General features: G+C 40.3%; 1 protein-coding gene across 28 annotated transcripts in view; it reads left to right on the top strand.

The window, feature by feature from the left end:
• The window catches only part of TRPM3 (transient receptor potential cation channel subfamily M member 3), a 1,000,643-nt gene that overhangs the window by 697,745 nt on the left and 287,059 nt on the right, over window positions 1-15,839 (top strand). For all 28 annotated transcript variants that reach the window (XM_089336758.1, XM_089336764.1, XM_070050833.2 and 25 more), the window contains exons 4-5: window positions 3,911-4,124; window positions 5,817-5,941. In XM_089336758.1, coding sequence (XP_089192884.1) covers window positions 3,911-4,124; window positions 5,817-5,941 — 339 coding nt within the window. The remainder of the gene's footprint in view (window positions 1-3,910; window positions 4,125-5,816; window positions 5,942-15,839) is intronic.

Consider the following 15,839-nt stretch of genomic DNA (forward strand, 5'->3'; position numbering starts at 1 on the left):
ATTTGTATAGTTTGGAAGCCTTGTGAGTCCCGGTTGTGGTTTATTTTGCTAAATATCCCTTTCTAAAATTAGCCAAAATGATATAAATTCAGCTCAACAGTGCCACCAGATTTTAACTATTCCCATAGCATATATTCAGTAGATAGGAACATTTTATTCTTTCATATTGTTGTAAGCCACATTATTGAGGTATGATTAACAAACAAAAGACTATACATGGTTAATATGTACAACATAAGGAAACTTATTTTGTGATAAAATATACCTGTGAAACCATTACTACACTCAAGGCCATAAACATATCCATCAGTTTGAAAAGTTTCCACTTGGATCTTATTGTATGTATTTTTCCTTATTCTTGTATCTTACCCCATTCATTGTATACATTTTTTTTCTTATGAAGAGTAGCTCAGTGGAGATTTTTAAAAAGTCTTTTATTTAACAAACACTTGGATACCACAGTCCCTTCTTTTACCTCCCAGGCTGCTTGCACGGCACTTAAAGTACATTGCTGCAAATTTCTCTTGATCCAAGTGTGCAAGTTCTCTCTCTGCATGAGAGTTCTGCATGAAACATGCCATTTTTTCGTCTCAGATTGTGAAGTCAAAAATCTGATGATGTGTTTAGTAACATTGCTAGCATCTACTGATTCCCTTCTGGAATCATTTTTGGTAGGGTGCTCAGGTCAATATAAAGCTGGCTGGATTAGAGTCCAGCACTTTGGATTTCTGATATATACAAATAGCAAATTTAGCTCCTTGGTATTCCTTAATGATGCAGTTTATCAAACTGATTTAATATTTTCTGTTTTTGTCTCACATTTCTGCTAAATGTATTTCAAATACACATTTTAAAAAGAATGGGCATGGGATTTTGGAGGTTTTTCAACAAAGTGATTTCCCAGTCCCAGAAACAGAGCAATAAATTGTTATTTCTTGGATAATTTTATTTATTTTAATATGAAAAAGTTTCATTACAGGCAGCTCTGTTCTTTTTGAGGTTATGCTACAGCAACATCAATACTAAACAAATTCCAAACTTAAAACCTTTCTCCTCTCTCCCACATAAGACTTTCAATATTATGAATGATTATTTATTAAAGTAAGTTAGAATTGGGACTTACCAGGCTTCAAGACTATTTGTAATTTATATGCTCTGTTTTCTAATGCTTTAATTCTATCCTGCCATAGAGTAGGCATAATTCTTATTTTATATCATTTCACCAATGCTTTGTTAGATTTACTATATAGTTGCTAATATATCTAAGTTTACCACAATCTAATAGCATCCATTTTAGATAAATTCTGCTTGATTTTATACACACACACAGAGACTCATGCACTTTAACATTTCCTCAGCGAGGTCTGCATGAAACAAAAACTGTTTTTGTAGTCAGAGAGTGTCTATAATTTTCTTTTTTAAAAAAGATTTATTTGAAGGGCAGAGTTACAGATGGAGAACAGATAGAGAAGACTTCCATCTGCTGGTTCACTCCACAAATAGCTGCAACAGCCATTGGACTGGACCAGGCTGAAGCCAGGAGCCAGGAGTTTCTTCCAGTCTCCCACGTGGATGCAGGACCCAAGCACTTGGGCCGTCTTCCACTGCTTTCCCAAGCCATAAGCAGAGAGCTGGATCAGAAGAGCAGTAGCCCAGGACACAAACTGGAGCCCATGTGGGATGCTGGCACTGCAGGAGGAGGCCTAACCTACTACACCACAGAACCAGCCCTTATAATTTTCTCCCATTTTCAACGATAGGTTTGATGGATGTACCAATTGTCAGTCAGTTGACAATTCTATATTCAAGTCCCTGGCTTCCGGCAGCAATTGCCACTGAGAAACAAGCTTTCAGTCCCTGACTCTGTATTTGTAGGTGATGTGTGTTCCCTCTCCCTTTGTAGTTATCTGTGATGTGTCTATGAGCAGTTAATTTATCTTGCTTAGGATCCACTGAAAGTCTGGATCTGAGAATTAGTATCTTTCGATAATTCAGAGAAATACCTAATATATCTAAGTATTTCCTCTTTCCCATTATCTCTTTTATTTCTATCCAGAATTCTGATCATTTCCTCCAAAGTTCTTCATTTTCCTTTCATGTTTTCAACTCTTTTTCTAGTGTGTAGTATATTTATCTTCTGGACTAATTGTTTCATTTATCCACTATAATTTTAATTATTACATTTTAATTTCCAGAGGCTCTATTTGATTCTTTTTCATATGTATATGGTCATTCCTTATTGTTTTATTCCTTACATATTCAACCATCTCATTTGTTTAACATTAAATATAACTATTTTACATTCTGTATCTGCTCATTTCATTACCTTTGAGGATCTTATTCTGTCGTCTGTTGTTTCTGTTGGTTCTCATTTATGTAGATTTATTTCCTTGTGTAACTTGTGATTTTATGTTTTTACTCTGAAATACTCATGTCCCTCATGAGAATTATCTCCTATCCTGATTGATGACATTCTTTACAGAGGATCTGTGTTTTGCTTCTACCAGTTACCTGGAGGCATTATCCAGCCAGGTCCATTTTACATTACATACTCTGCTTGGCATTTCTCAAACCACCCTAGAATGAGTGTGGACCAAAGCCTGTTTGAGGGTCTGTTTCTGTTTAAACATAATCATAGTGGGATGTTTTTTCCCCCATCCACCACGGTCAAGGTTGAGGTAGACAAGTTTCCTTGCTGTCTTCTCAACCTCAGACTTATTTTTTCTTCCTTACACTTTGTGGTGAGGCTGTGGAAGTACCTCAACTTTACGCAGGGTCTGCTACTAAACTCCCATAAAGCCATTAAATTAGGTGTTCAACAGCTTCCAGGGTTTAGAGGAGACTTCAGTGTCAAAGCCTAATCTCCCAGGGTTCTAATTTCTACTTTGTTTAGGAGCCTGAATATTCCTTTTCCTCAATGCAGCTCAGCAGCATATGGCAAAAGACTTTCTGTATTTGCCTAGTAGTTATCAGCAAGAAATAGAAGGCTCTGTGTAATTAAATGGAGACATAAATGAGTGTCTATGTATATGCTTATATAGATGTTTATCATTGTATGTTTTATAGCATATATAATTTCCAGTTGCATCCAGTAAAATCTTGATACCTGCCATACATTTCAATTTTGCAACCATTCTACAAAATAATTGACATTCTCTTGTCATTTGTCTTTTTAAAAGATAAAACATTTGGTATACAGTTATTACAGATTTAAATAATTATAATCCCCTACTGCCTTATTTTAAAATTCTTATGACATTGTGTAGAATTAGAAAATCTTTGACAATCTCTAAAAATAATAGGGTCCAAGGAACAGTTGTATCTGTATCTGATTGATACAAAGGGTTTCTTATACTAAAAATAGTAAAAAAAATTTGAGCAGTTGTACATATATAAATAGTGGCAAATTATAAACACAATTTCCTTTGTGCAAATAATTGTGCATAAACTATATTTTGGAAAATTCAGGTTTGTTTATTCAGAATTTCAGGAATATCTTTTTTTTTATACAGCAACATTATTCATGAGCATGGACACAAAATTCTCTAACAAATTTAACCAAGCAAAATTTAATAAAGGATAACACATCTTGACCAAATAGGGTTTATCGCAGAAATCAAAAACTGGCTTAACACTCAAAAATCAACCAATATAATTCACAGATTTGTAAAATAAAGAAAAAACCATATGATCAACATCTTCATGATAAAATAACAGGAATATCTTTAAAAAGTATGCATCCCTTTGTTTCATGAAGCCTTTTTGGATTAAGGAAATGAGCACTCAATTGAAAAATCTGATTCCATATGACATTGTCTCCAAGTATTGGCACCTGTAATTGCAACCAGTGAGAGGATTAGCCTCAGGCAGGTCTGCCCATCTCCCTAACTGAAGGCCTTTCTTCTCCTAGTATGTGCGAGTATCTTTTGATACGAAACCTGATCTCCTCCTACACCTGATGACCAAGGAATGGCAACTGGAGCTTCCCAAGCTTCTCATCTCTGTCCATGGGGGCCTGCAGAACTTTGAACTCCAGCCAAAGCTCAAGCAAGTCTTTGGAAAAGGGCTCATCAAAGCAGCCATGACAACAGGCGCATGGATATTCACTGGAGGGGTAAACACAGGTAATTGGAAGTGGGATAAAGAGAGACAAATCAGGCCAACATCATGTGGTTCCCCCACCTCATTCCCTACCTGTGTGTATCAGCACTCACTGGTGTCTTCCTCTTGGGCCTATCACTAATTCTCTCTCCTTTCTGTACCTAAGTAACAACTGTATAGTCAAGTGTCAACCTGGAAGAATTACTGACATAGAAGGAAGCAGGCTGGGATATTTAATGGTTGACAACACTGAATTTAGAAACATGGCTAATGGAATTTCACAGAGTATTCTTAATAGCTCAGATTTCCACATGAGCATCCCATAATTTTTAAGGAATAATTTTTGTTTTAAATCAGAAGCTCTGCCTCTGTCCTTCAAGTGGGTCAAGATTGGTGCCAAATAGCTTTAATTTTAGTTAAATGCCATTTCCATCTGGAACACAAATTGTGATGGCAAAGCCTAGAATATGATGTGTTTATTATTTAAATGTGTCATTAAATCATCTCTGCACCAATAGAAGACACACACCACTCTGAATTCCAAACTGCTCTTCCTGCTGCCAAATGAGTCTATATGGTGGTATAGGCACACTGTCAAATCATTTCCTCCTGGCCCACTTACAGCTAAGTGCTTATCTGCAGAACATGATTAATCTGCAGCACATAATGGAATGGATTCCTGTATTTTCTTTTTGCCCTATTTCCCCAGCCTGAGTCAGAAGTGCTACTGGACGTGTGCAAATAGTGTTGCAGCTGTAAGTTAATGCAAACTTTTCACAAGGCTCAGTCATGTAGACATGTAGACACATGGAGAGCTAGTGGGACACAGTGAACCTGTGGACCAACCAGCACTCAATAATACATTATCTCAGTATTTATTTTTATTTGTTTCTTGTTTGGGTGAGGTTTAAGTGAGAACTACACTGAGCATTCTCCTAAATACCTAGAATCTGGAAGCATTCAGCACACAACTACATAGAAGCATTTCAGCAGCAAAGTCTGCAGCCTGCTCATGCTGAGCACTGTTAGGTAAAAGCCTGCCTCCTCCTGTAACTGATATGATCTTACAACGATCTGCTTGGTCAGCTCTATTCTGCTTATCCTCTAGCAATCAAATATCTAGGAAGCAAATTTATTTCTATGACTCTTCAGGTTTGGGCTCAAGTTCTCTTGTCAGGAAATAGGCGTCACTTACCTGTAATTGTTTATGTAGTCCTTTGCTTTCCTGTCACATAGAGACAAACACAGAGGGTTCTACAAGTTCAAAAGAAATTCTAACCCATTTTCTTAGAACTCAGAACTTTATTGTTTATTTGTTGATAATCAGATGAGGTGAGAGGTTATAGGAGGGTACTTCAGGAAGTTAGTGTAAAATTGGAATTAAAAGATATATTTTGGTGCAGAAGTATTTTGAGGTCCATCCATATCTGTCTTGTAATGAAAGTACAGTTTTCAAATTGATAACAAAGATTCTCTGAGTTTAAGGCGTTTTATTTATTCTATATAGACACTGGATGGTTTTCTTCATACAAATTAGATAAAATGCATGCTAGTGTTCAATCTGGCCTTAAATACATGTAGTTTTTAGAGAAATTTGTCAAAATTTGATATCCTATGCATTTTAATCTTGAGAGAAATAGTTATAGTTTCCTCTTGAACCCTGGGAAGGTGCCTTCTGTTAAAGACAAGACGACTGTATCTGTCCTTGCTCTTAGGTGTCATCCGTCATGTTGGAGATGCCTTGAAGGACCATGCATCTAAGTCAAGAGGGAAGATTTGCACCATAGGCATCGCTCCCTGGGGAATCGTGGAGAACCAGGAGGACCTGATTGGAAGAGATGTAAGTCCTGGGGGCTGCCGCCCCTTCCCATGAATACTCCTAGAATGGACAGCAGTATACAGAGGAGTAAAAATCAACTTTTCAAAATGTACATGTTACAGAACTCTTTTAGTCCCCACCTCCCCAAAAATGAAGCTGATGTTAGGGATGGTTTATCGAGTGACTACTAATTTTCAAAAATTTGTGTAACGATCCATTTCAACTCTTACTACCACCTCTCTGCTTGAGTATTTACCCATGCAGCAAGTGCTGTTATCATGTTTATGTTAAGACTAATTAACCCCAGGTAACTTATGGCAACATGAACTCCTAGATCCCCAGTGCCCTTCAAGTAGCTCAGGAGAGAGAGCTACAGAGATTCTTCCCATTTCCTCTCTGCTCAGCCTTACTTTTTACTAAATGCAGGGGTGAAAAGAGGTCTAGTTGATTCTTTGTTTCCCACTCGGAAGTGACTCAAAAGCCCTTGGACAAGTGGCAAGAAGCATCCACATCAAGGCTTTCAAATTACTTGCAGAAATTTCCTATTTATCTAAAATATTTAGGTTAATGAATGAGATATCACTTTATAATTTACTCTAACTAAAGTTTATTGGCTGTTTTCTATTATACACAAAATGACTGTCTCAAGCAGCAATTCCCAAAGGGTTATGGAGACGGAACTGACTGGAAAAGTAAGTGCTACCAATTTTTTAAGAATGTCTGGGACTAATTTTTCATGGAGTATCCTTAGAGTACTGCAGGCCCCGGATTCCAAACTGGTTGTTAATGTACGTTGATTGTAAACCAGGACAAATGTATTTCTAAAACAATTTGAATGTACTAAGGTGCCCTGAATACCAAAAGCATTTGGTAGTCCATTTTATTAATGCACAAATTAATTATTTAAAATATTATGATTCATAAGTCATTTTGAAATTCATAGCTTTAAGACCGCTAATGTAAACCTCAGTTGTTACTTGATTTGGAGGGAGAGACTGGTTTGGAACATTCTCATGCTGATGTACTGAGTATAAGGAAATAATGACATCAATTGACCAATCAGTCGCAAAGAGTTCTGGTCCACATGTTTGGTGCTGTTGTGTTTGTTCAACTTGTAAATCTTACATGACTAGAGCAGTGTTCAGGTACATTTCCTTGTCTTGCTGGGCTGGGAAAACTAATACTGATTCTTTTTCCTCCTATTATGTCTTACCAGTTGTATACAAATAGAAACTTACTTATGCCAATCAGATTCTATTTCCCAAAAGTGCTCTTGATCCCTGCTCCTAGGAACGTGCCAAAAGCAAAGCCATGTCTCTCAAAGATCCACTTAAACAGCAGAGAGACCGCTGTGAGCAGGAAATGAAAACAGGAAAGCAATTGTATTTTAATTTTTCATTAGGTTTCTGCTGAAGGGAGACTGAGTGCTCTGGTACCTTCTTCCTCTAAATTTGGGGAAGTGGAATAGGCACAGGATTTCTCAGGCTCATAACAGAGTATACTCTATTATGCTAGCAGAGATAAAACATAAGAGTATGTTTTCCAAGTTGTAAATCAGAGTAAAGGTGCTGTTATTGGTATATAGATTAATGATGTAATATGTTAACAAAAAATAGGTACATGAATAAAATGTTGTCACTGAAGAAAATTTCCCTAAAAATGGCCAAGTTAGAAATGTCCAGGAAGCTTCTTAAGTACTTATAAAATTTTCATACCTACTTTCATACAGTACCTTCTATCCTTTTTCTTCCATTTCCTATAATCAAACTCACATTCCACCACTTCAAATTTCCATCAAAATGCAGTCATGTGGAAAAAGAGAAAGAGGAGTTACATTCTTGGTCAAGTCTATATATTCCACAGTAATATTAAATTGCTACAAAATATATTTCAAGGGAAATCTAGAAAATATATTTAAAATAGATAAAAAATGCTGCATTTCTTATGCCTGATATTTTAATGCAGTGGATTTATTTCCAAACAGATGGAAAATATAGATCATTTTATCTATGTGGGGCTGAATCTCAAATGAGCACATTTATAAGCTGAAATTATTTTATTAACTGATAAAAAGTAGTAGATGCAGCAATTGCTTTTGTTCTTGGAATTTAAATACCATCATAAGGACCCTATAAAGGTGAATACTAGCCTGGAGTAGGAAAAATTAACTCGCCCTTGAGTCTTCTAGAAAATCTGAGCCATTCCCCTCCCTTCAAGTTTTATCTTCTAGCTGAACTTTCATCATGTTCAAAATTGAACTTAGAATCCCAAACTTAGAAGATGCCCAATGGATTGGTCTTGATGAAAATAATCCTGGAGGGAAAATATGTATTATGGAAAATACACAGTAACTCTTACCCACTATACAGCTTTATCTCTAATCATCACACTATGGTAACTATTATGTGGGCATGTGTAGCCAAGCACTTGAAAGTGAAGCTCAAAGGAGGAGGTGCTGGTGAGGGTTCAGTCTGCTGGGTGAGGCGCAAACTAGTGTGGAATGGGAACAGACCTTTCTCTAAACCCTTTCAACGTTGCATGACATACTGAGTGACAGAACTCACCTGGATGCTTTAACTTTAAACACATTCCACTCTGTTTAATCAAACCTCTCTTGTCTCAGTTGATAGGTCAAAGTCATAGGCTTTGGTAAGGATTAATAGCATTATCACGAGAATGGGATCCTTAGGAAGGATGAGTTTGGCTCCCCTCTTGCCCTCTCTTTGCCTTTATACCATGGCACGCACGAGACCCTCAGCAGATGTAGCCACACAATCTGGGACTTCACAGCCTCCTGAACCTTGAGCCAAATGCATTTCTGTTGATTATAGATTACCCAATCTGTGGTGTTCTGTTACGGCAGCACAAAATGGGTAAAGGCAAGTATTTGGATGATAACTATTGTTGGTTCTGCCACTTAGAACTGAACACGTAATCTGTTTTAGTTACTGAGGTTTACTCTACCTCGTTGCTTTCTTGATATTATTCCTAATACTCCTTTGCTCTCTTAAAATGAATCAGCCTGTGCTTTGAGAAAATTTAGCTCAAGGCTTTGGTAAGCTGCTATAACAAAATACCATAGACAAAGGGACCTGTAAATTCTTCACAGTATAGCAATTCCTTCTCACTGTGCCATCACATGGTGAAAAGGGCAAGGGATCCCTCCCTGGGGCCCCTTTGGTAACAACACGAATCCCTCGCATCAGGGCTCTGCCCTCACAAGTTCATCATCTATTTCCTAATACCACTACTCTGGGGGGTCAGGATTTCAGTAGATGAATACTGGGGTAACACAAACATTCAGTCCATTATGCTAACTTAAAAACTTCTCCAAAATAGGAGTTGGATTCTTTTCCTTTTTTCTTGGGAGTCACCAACCCAGTACTCACCAGAGCCCAGGGAAAACTTGCCAATCAGCACAGAACACATGAAGGAAGCAAAGGTGTACTTAGCATTAACAGACACACTGATGTAACCCGTTAAACCTGTGAGATCTGACATCTTCATCTCTAAATGGATGATAAAAACACATGCTCTATATTCATATAACTTCTACAAGCGTAAGCTTAATAGTAAGTATCATTTATTGAGCTATTATTGTAGCATGCTCTACACAATTATATATATTAACTTTATGATTTGTGCATTATGCTCCTTTTATAGTAAACTAATCAAGGATTAGAATGAAGATACAACTACCTCCAAAGCCCATTCTCTTAATTACTAGTATGTCCAAAGATAGTACCATTAAATATTATCTTTTTGTTGTTGAGATATTGGCAAATATCTTATGCCTGTAAATTGAACTCCAAAACAGATTCAGTGAATGACTTGAGCCCCTTTCTTTTTCCCCTAGACAATTCTGGACTGGATAGATCATTATGAAAGTATCACCAGTGTACTGTCAAGAAGGAAGTCCAAATGAATTAGAATTTTCATATGACATATTTTAAATTAAGTTCCTTACTTTAGAAAACAATTGGACCAGAATTGTTTCGGGTAATTGAACAATTTTACAGCCCTTATCATTTATCTTTTCCCAGATATAGATTAACAAGACACATGCCAAATTAAAATCTAGACCTAATCACAAGAAAAAGCACTTTTCACTTTAGGTAGATTTCCTACACATCATCTCATGTGGTTATTAAATTATCTTTCCATGCAGTGATATAAATTAGAATAAGTAGAAAATATTTCCAAGTTTTACAATATTTGAAAGTGCTCTTTTGAGGCCATCTTCATGTTTCAAGCCAAAAAAACCTCAAGTCCAATAAATCGATTGATAATTTCCCTGTAATTATCTCCTCAGTACACTCATCATTTAGTTCCAAGGCAAGCCAGCTATGACTTCATATGGTAACCACAGAAAAACTTCCTGACAGCAGTGCTGTCATGGGGTTTACTGGACTACTAAGACTAGATTACACAAGCTACAGCCAGGGGATGTGTGAAGGAAAGGTCAAAGACAAGGAATCTGTCACAGTAATGGAGGGGAGAGCCAACACTCCTGACAATACCCAGGATCAGGGCTACTTTGAGGCAGCAGGTCTATTAACTCATGTGGGAAATGCAATTTGGGTAAAGACAATGATGAGTTTGGATTTGGGCATGGTGATTTTGAGGTTCCATTGAGATATCTACACAAGGTTTGGGAGACCAGTGGGTATGTGAAGCAGAAGTTTAGAAGCAAGATATGGCTAAACACTTAGACTTGATAGAGATGGAGTTCAAGACAAGTAGCTGGCATTACCACAGGAGAGTAGGGAACGTGAGAGAAAGAAGGGCCTATCCCTGGATCCTGATGGTCCCCAATATTTAGTGGCTGAGAAGATGAAAAGCAGTCTCCAAAGGAAGATTATACTTCAGAAACACGGAGTGAAGGGCAAGGTTAGGGCATGTAAGACCTTGGCAGTGTCTATGCAACTCATGAAGATGGTTCAGTGCTGATTAGTCTGAGCTCTTTCGGAAAGATGATAAGTAGGTGAGCATTCTTCTGCGTGGAGGAGGGAGATGGCACACACCCCTCTAGAAGGTTGGCTGTGATAGGGAGAGGAGCAATGGGGTGCCAAAGGGAGCCACGGAGGGTTTTTTTCTTCAAATACTGACAGAAGAGGTAATTGATGAAGTCCTCAGGGCACCAGGAAGTGTTGGAGTCCAGAGCTAAGGAGGGAGACCTCCTGTCCCCTTTAGGTTAAGGATAAGAGGAAAGATTATACAGAAAAAGGATTGGCACCAGGATACTGGAGAAGCTTTAATCTGGAGGTTTGCCATTTTTCACTGATGTAAGAATGATAGCTACAGAAATAGTAGCAATTTTATAGAGCTTACTCAGTGTTAGCACCCTGCTAAGCTCTCTGACATAGATAAACTAATTTTCACAGTGGTACCCAGAAGTTACATTTAGTATCATTATCCTCTTCCCCTTTTTACTGAAAGACATGAAGTAGCATGCCTGTGTTCCAATGACCGGTAAGAGTTGTTGCTGGCATTTAGAACCTCAGCCACCTAGCACCCAAGACAACATTCTTCCCTGTGCCCCGATGCTGCTACTCAGAGATGGTAACAGCCATCACTGATGGGGGTTCACATGTGCATCATTCCACCAGAAAAAGCCTTTCACTTCCTCAATGAGCTGGTTATAATTATTAGTCTCCAGTCCATGGGGAGACAGACACAGGCAAGTTTGAATGAGCAGGGGTCAGGTTATCTGCCAGATGGAGAGGGAGGGTGTTGAGTCACTGCCCAGTAGAGCAGGAGCCAGAACTCACCAGAGCCCAGGGAAGAAATGCCAGCCACCACAGCAGGTGTGAATGGAGCACAGGTCATCAAGTCCACAGTGGAGAGGGAATGGATATATTCCGAAACCTCAAAGAAGATGAGCATCCATACTTGTATGAGTTAGCTCTTACTGCATTAGAAAATGGCCTCAACACTTAATGGTTTAAACAATGCATTCTAACTCAGTTTCAGGGAGTCAGTGACTGGTGTCGGCTTATCTACATGGTTCTGGCTGGGCAGGGTGGGGGGTTGCTCTGGAAGTTACAGTCAAGAAGTCAGATAGAGCTCCATCAGTGACTACTCACAGGCTGCTCTCCCTGTGGACCTTGGCGTTGGTCTTCACAGCATAGCACTGCCTCCAACCTTTACAACCTGGTTTTAGAAGTCACAAACTACCACTCTTTTATTCTACCCCTTTGAATGGAGTCACTGACTCCAACTAGACTAAGGGAAGTACTTCAAAGAATTTCTAAACATATTTTTAAAATCCCCCACTGTGTTTGGGGACTTCTACAGAGAGTAACCCTGTTCAGAACTCAGAGACCTTCTTCCACTGCCAGTAGACCCTGCAGCCTCGAACATGGGCACATGGGGTGAGTTCATTCCTGAGGAAGGCAGGAAATGAGGACCGTGCATCTCTCTCTGCAGTCCACCAGCTCACTGTGGTTCAGATACTGCAGAGAGATGTGACTGTTCCTCCTTGCCGGTGAATGGGAGTCACACAGCTAAGGTAACAGGAGCTCCGAGGCAGCATCTGGGACCTTGCTTTATACATGCCTCTGCAGCTGTGCTTCCGGAATAGGTAATAACCTCCCAGGGGCCCAACTGGCTCAGGCCTCCCTCGGATCACAAGGGAAGCTGGAGACGTTCGTTTCCCTGTTCCATTCTTGGTCCCGCTCTTCCTTCATCTTGGCCACAAAGGTCACTTCCCACTCCTCAGAGGTATCTTCTCTTCCCTCCCACAACATCTTCCCACACTATTTTCTTTCCAAGGCACACCCCCACTTTGCTGCCTGCTGCTGCCTTTCCTGACCTCTACACACACATTCCTAGTGACTCAGCTGGAAGTAATCCAATCAGCTGTCAAAGGATGCTGGTGCCCAGCTGAGCCATGAGCAGAGATGTCCAACGGTAAAAGCAGTCATAATATCCCCTATAAATTGAAAATCAGCCTAGGACCTCTGTCTTCCCTCTTCATATCCCTGGCCTCTATAGAAATTTAAGATCTATGTGGGGCAAATGTGGCTAGGAAAACACATTTCTCTGAGCCCCCATGGTCTTCCCAAATGTGAAATAAGCTTGAAACAGCTTGAGAAATTTTCTACGCATGTGATCAGTGGACAGTGAATGCTAATATGCTTCCAGCCTAAATTAAAATCATGGCATTCTTAGGAGAGAAAGATGACTCATTGCCCCACACATCTCTAACCCTGTTGCCTGCCTGGGATGTGTACATATACAACTCACTAGGTAATGCACTGGGGATCCGAGGGGGTCTTGATGGACAGTATAAAAAACCAGACTGGCCCAACTCAATTCTGTGCAGAAAAGGAGTCCCAGTTGACCAGACAGCCTCCTGCATTACAGAAAGTACCACAGAAGGGAAGAGAGCTCAGGACATGAGGTGACTCCAGTTTATCTGCAAAGGCACTGTTCTGCACTAGCCTAAAAAGAGCAAATAGACTTTTTAATACAGGAGGCCCAGGTTCAAATCTTTAGAAATTATAACCAAACCTTCTAGTTTCTTTCAAATGATATTTTGATCATGTATTAAGAGATAATACCTAGATGTGTGACGGTGCATCTTCTTTTAAATTTATTTTTATTTATTTATTTATTATTATTTTTTTTCTTTTTAAGATTGATTTATTTTATTTGAAAGGTAGAGTTGCAGAGAGAGCGGGACAGACAGATTTCCATCCACTGGTTCACTCCCCAAATGACCTCAATGGCCAGGGTTTGGCCAGGCAAAAGCCAGGACCCAGCAGCTTTTACTGGGTCTCATGTGAGTGCAGGGGCCCAAGCACTTGGGCCATCTTGCACTGCTACCCCAGGTGCATTAGCAGGGAGCTGAATTGGAAGTGGAGCAGCCAGGCATCAAATGCTGGGATGCCAGTGTTGCAGGTGGCAGCTTCACCCGTTAAGCCACAGTGCTGGCCCCCTGGAGTAATTCTTGTGGCTTGAGCTTGTCATGGTCCTGAGAACATGCTGGGACATGCATTTGGACCTCTCGTGGCCGAAGGGTTTATTTGATTCCCTTGTCTGTCCCTTCTCTAGGGCTCGTTATTTTCTTTTTCTGGCTGTAATTATCTAGGACTGTCGCTCCCCCTCTTCGTGGAGGAACGACACAGGACCCTGCGCTGTTCTTTCGTCTGCTCGGCCCTCCCCGGGTTTGCTGCTGGTTCTTCCCGGGTTGGCTACTGTCCCTTCCACCTCCGTGGAAGGGCGGTTCCCCCTGGCCACATTCCCCACTTCCGCAGGGTATTTATTTATTTTTTTGACAGGCAGAGTTAGACAGTGAGAGAGAAAGACAGAGTGAAAAGTCTTCCTTCTGTTGATTCACCCCCTCAAATGGCTGCTATGGCTTGGTGCGCTGCACCAATCCGAAGCCAGGAGCCAGGCGCTTCCTCCTGGTCTCCCATGCGGGTGCAGGGCCCAAGGACCTGGGACATCCTCCACTGCCTTCCTGGGCCACAGCAGAGAGCTGGACTGGAAGAGGAGCAACTGGGACTAGAACCTGGGGTACCGGCGCTGCAGGTGGAGGATTAGCCTAATGAGCCGCAGTGCCAGCTGGTGCATCTTCTTTAACCAGCACAATACTTATCAAACACTATATTTGCTTGATGAATTATTTCCAAGACTTGACTAAGATCACAAATTATTAACTAGGGCAACCTAGAGTCAAAAATTCCCTGATTTTGGCCGGTGCCGTGGCTCACTAGGCGAATCCTCCACCTTGCGGCGCCGGTACACCAGGTTCTAGTCCCGGTCGGGGCGCCGGATTCTGTCCCGGTTGCCCCTCTTCCAGGCCAGCTCTCTGCTGTGGCCAGGGAGTGCAGTGGAGGATGGCCCAAGTCCTTGGGCCCTGCACCCCATGGGAGACCAGGATAAGTACCTGGCTCCTGCCATCGTATCGGTGAGATGCTCCGGCCGCAGCGCACCAGCCGCGGCGGCCATTGGAGGGTGAACCAATGGCAAAGGAAGACCTTTCTCTCTGTCTCTCTCTCTCTCACTATCCACTCTGCCTGTCAAAAATAAAAATAAAAAAAAAAATTCCCTGATTTCCTGCTATGTGTTCCTAGGTGAGACTAGAACATGCATGAAAGCAGGGAGGAAAGCTCGGACAGGTGTTTGAGATCAGCCCCGGAACGGGAATGACTGATGTCAATCATCCAGGGGACATAAATGTGGCCCTCAGGCACTGGCATGTGGTGAAGTTCAGTTTTTCTTCTGTAATGACAATGACCCGACTAATGCCTCATATAAGAGGACCTTTACCTCTATTTACCCCTAAAAACCCTCACTTCAATTCCCAGGGTCTCTGTGTTTCAAAGTTAAGGCATACAGAGGCTGAGCCAGCACTAAGTGGTGTCCAACTGATTATGAGTAAAAAAATTCTCATTTACTCTTGAGAGGCAAAATATCCTAAGAAGTATGCTGGCCCGTGATGCCCAGAGAGCACGAATAAGCAAGTTTCCCTTCATTCACAGACAGCAGTGCTAATCTCTGGAGATTATCTGGAGAGATCGCCATCTCTCAGGGAAACTCACCTGAAATGAAGACCTGTCAGACATGTTTCTTATCTAAATAACAAAACACAAAATATGTATTTGAGTGACTGTCTTCTCGGGACATTAAAATTTGATTCCCTTAGGAAACCCAGGCTGAGACATACAATGCAGCAATCTGATGGACCTACAGTTAGGAACATATTATACTCATTGTTACTCAATGCACACTCATAGTTGTCCTCTTTTTATGGGTTCTTAAGAATGAAAGTGGCTACATTACCTCCAAAATTCTTCCAGAGAAAAATTCATTTGTATTCATGTTATAAAAAGGCATTTTTTTTCTATCTGAAAAATATAACAAGCAGAGCAGCAAATCTTTTTTAGATATGTAAATTATAACTGCAACA

The sequence above is a fragment of the Oryctolagus cuniculus genome, chromosome 1, assembly GCF_051225735.1.
Source record: "Oryctolagus cuniculus isolate XC-2025 breed Fujian yellow rabbit chromosome 1, ASM5122573v1, whole genome shotgun sequence".
In the NCBI taxonomy this organism is placed as follows: Eukaryota; Metazoa; Chordata; class Mammalia; order Lagomorpha; family Leporidae; genus Oryctolagus; species Oryctolagus cuniculus.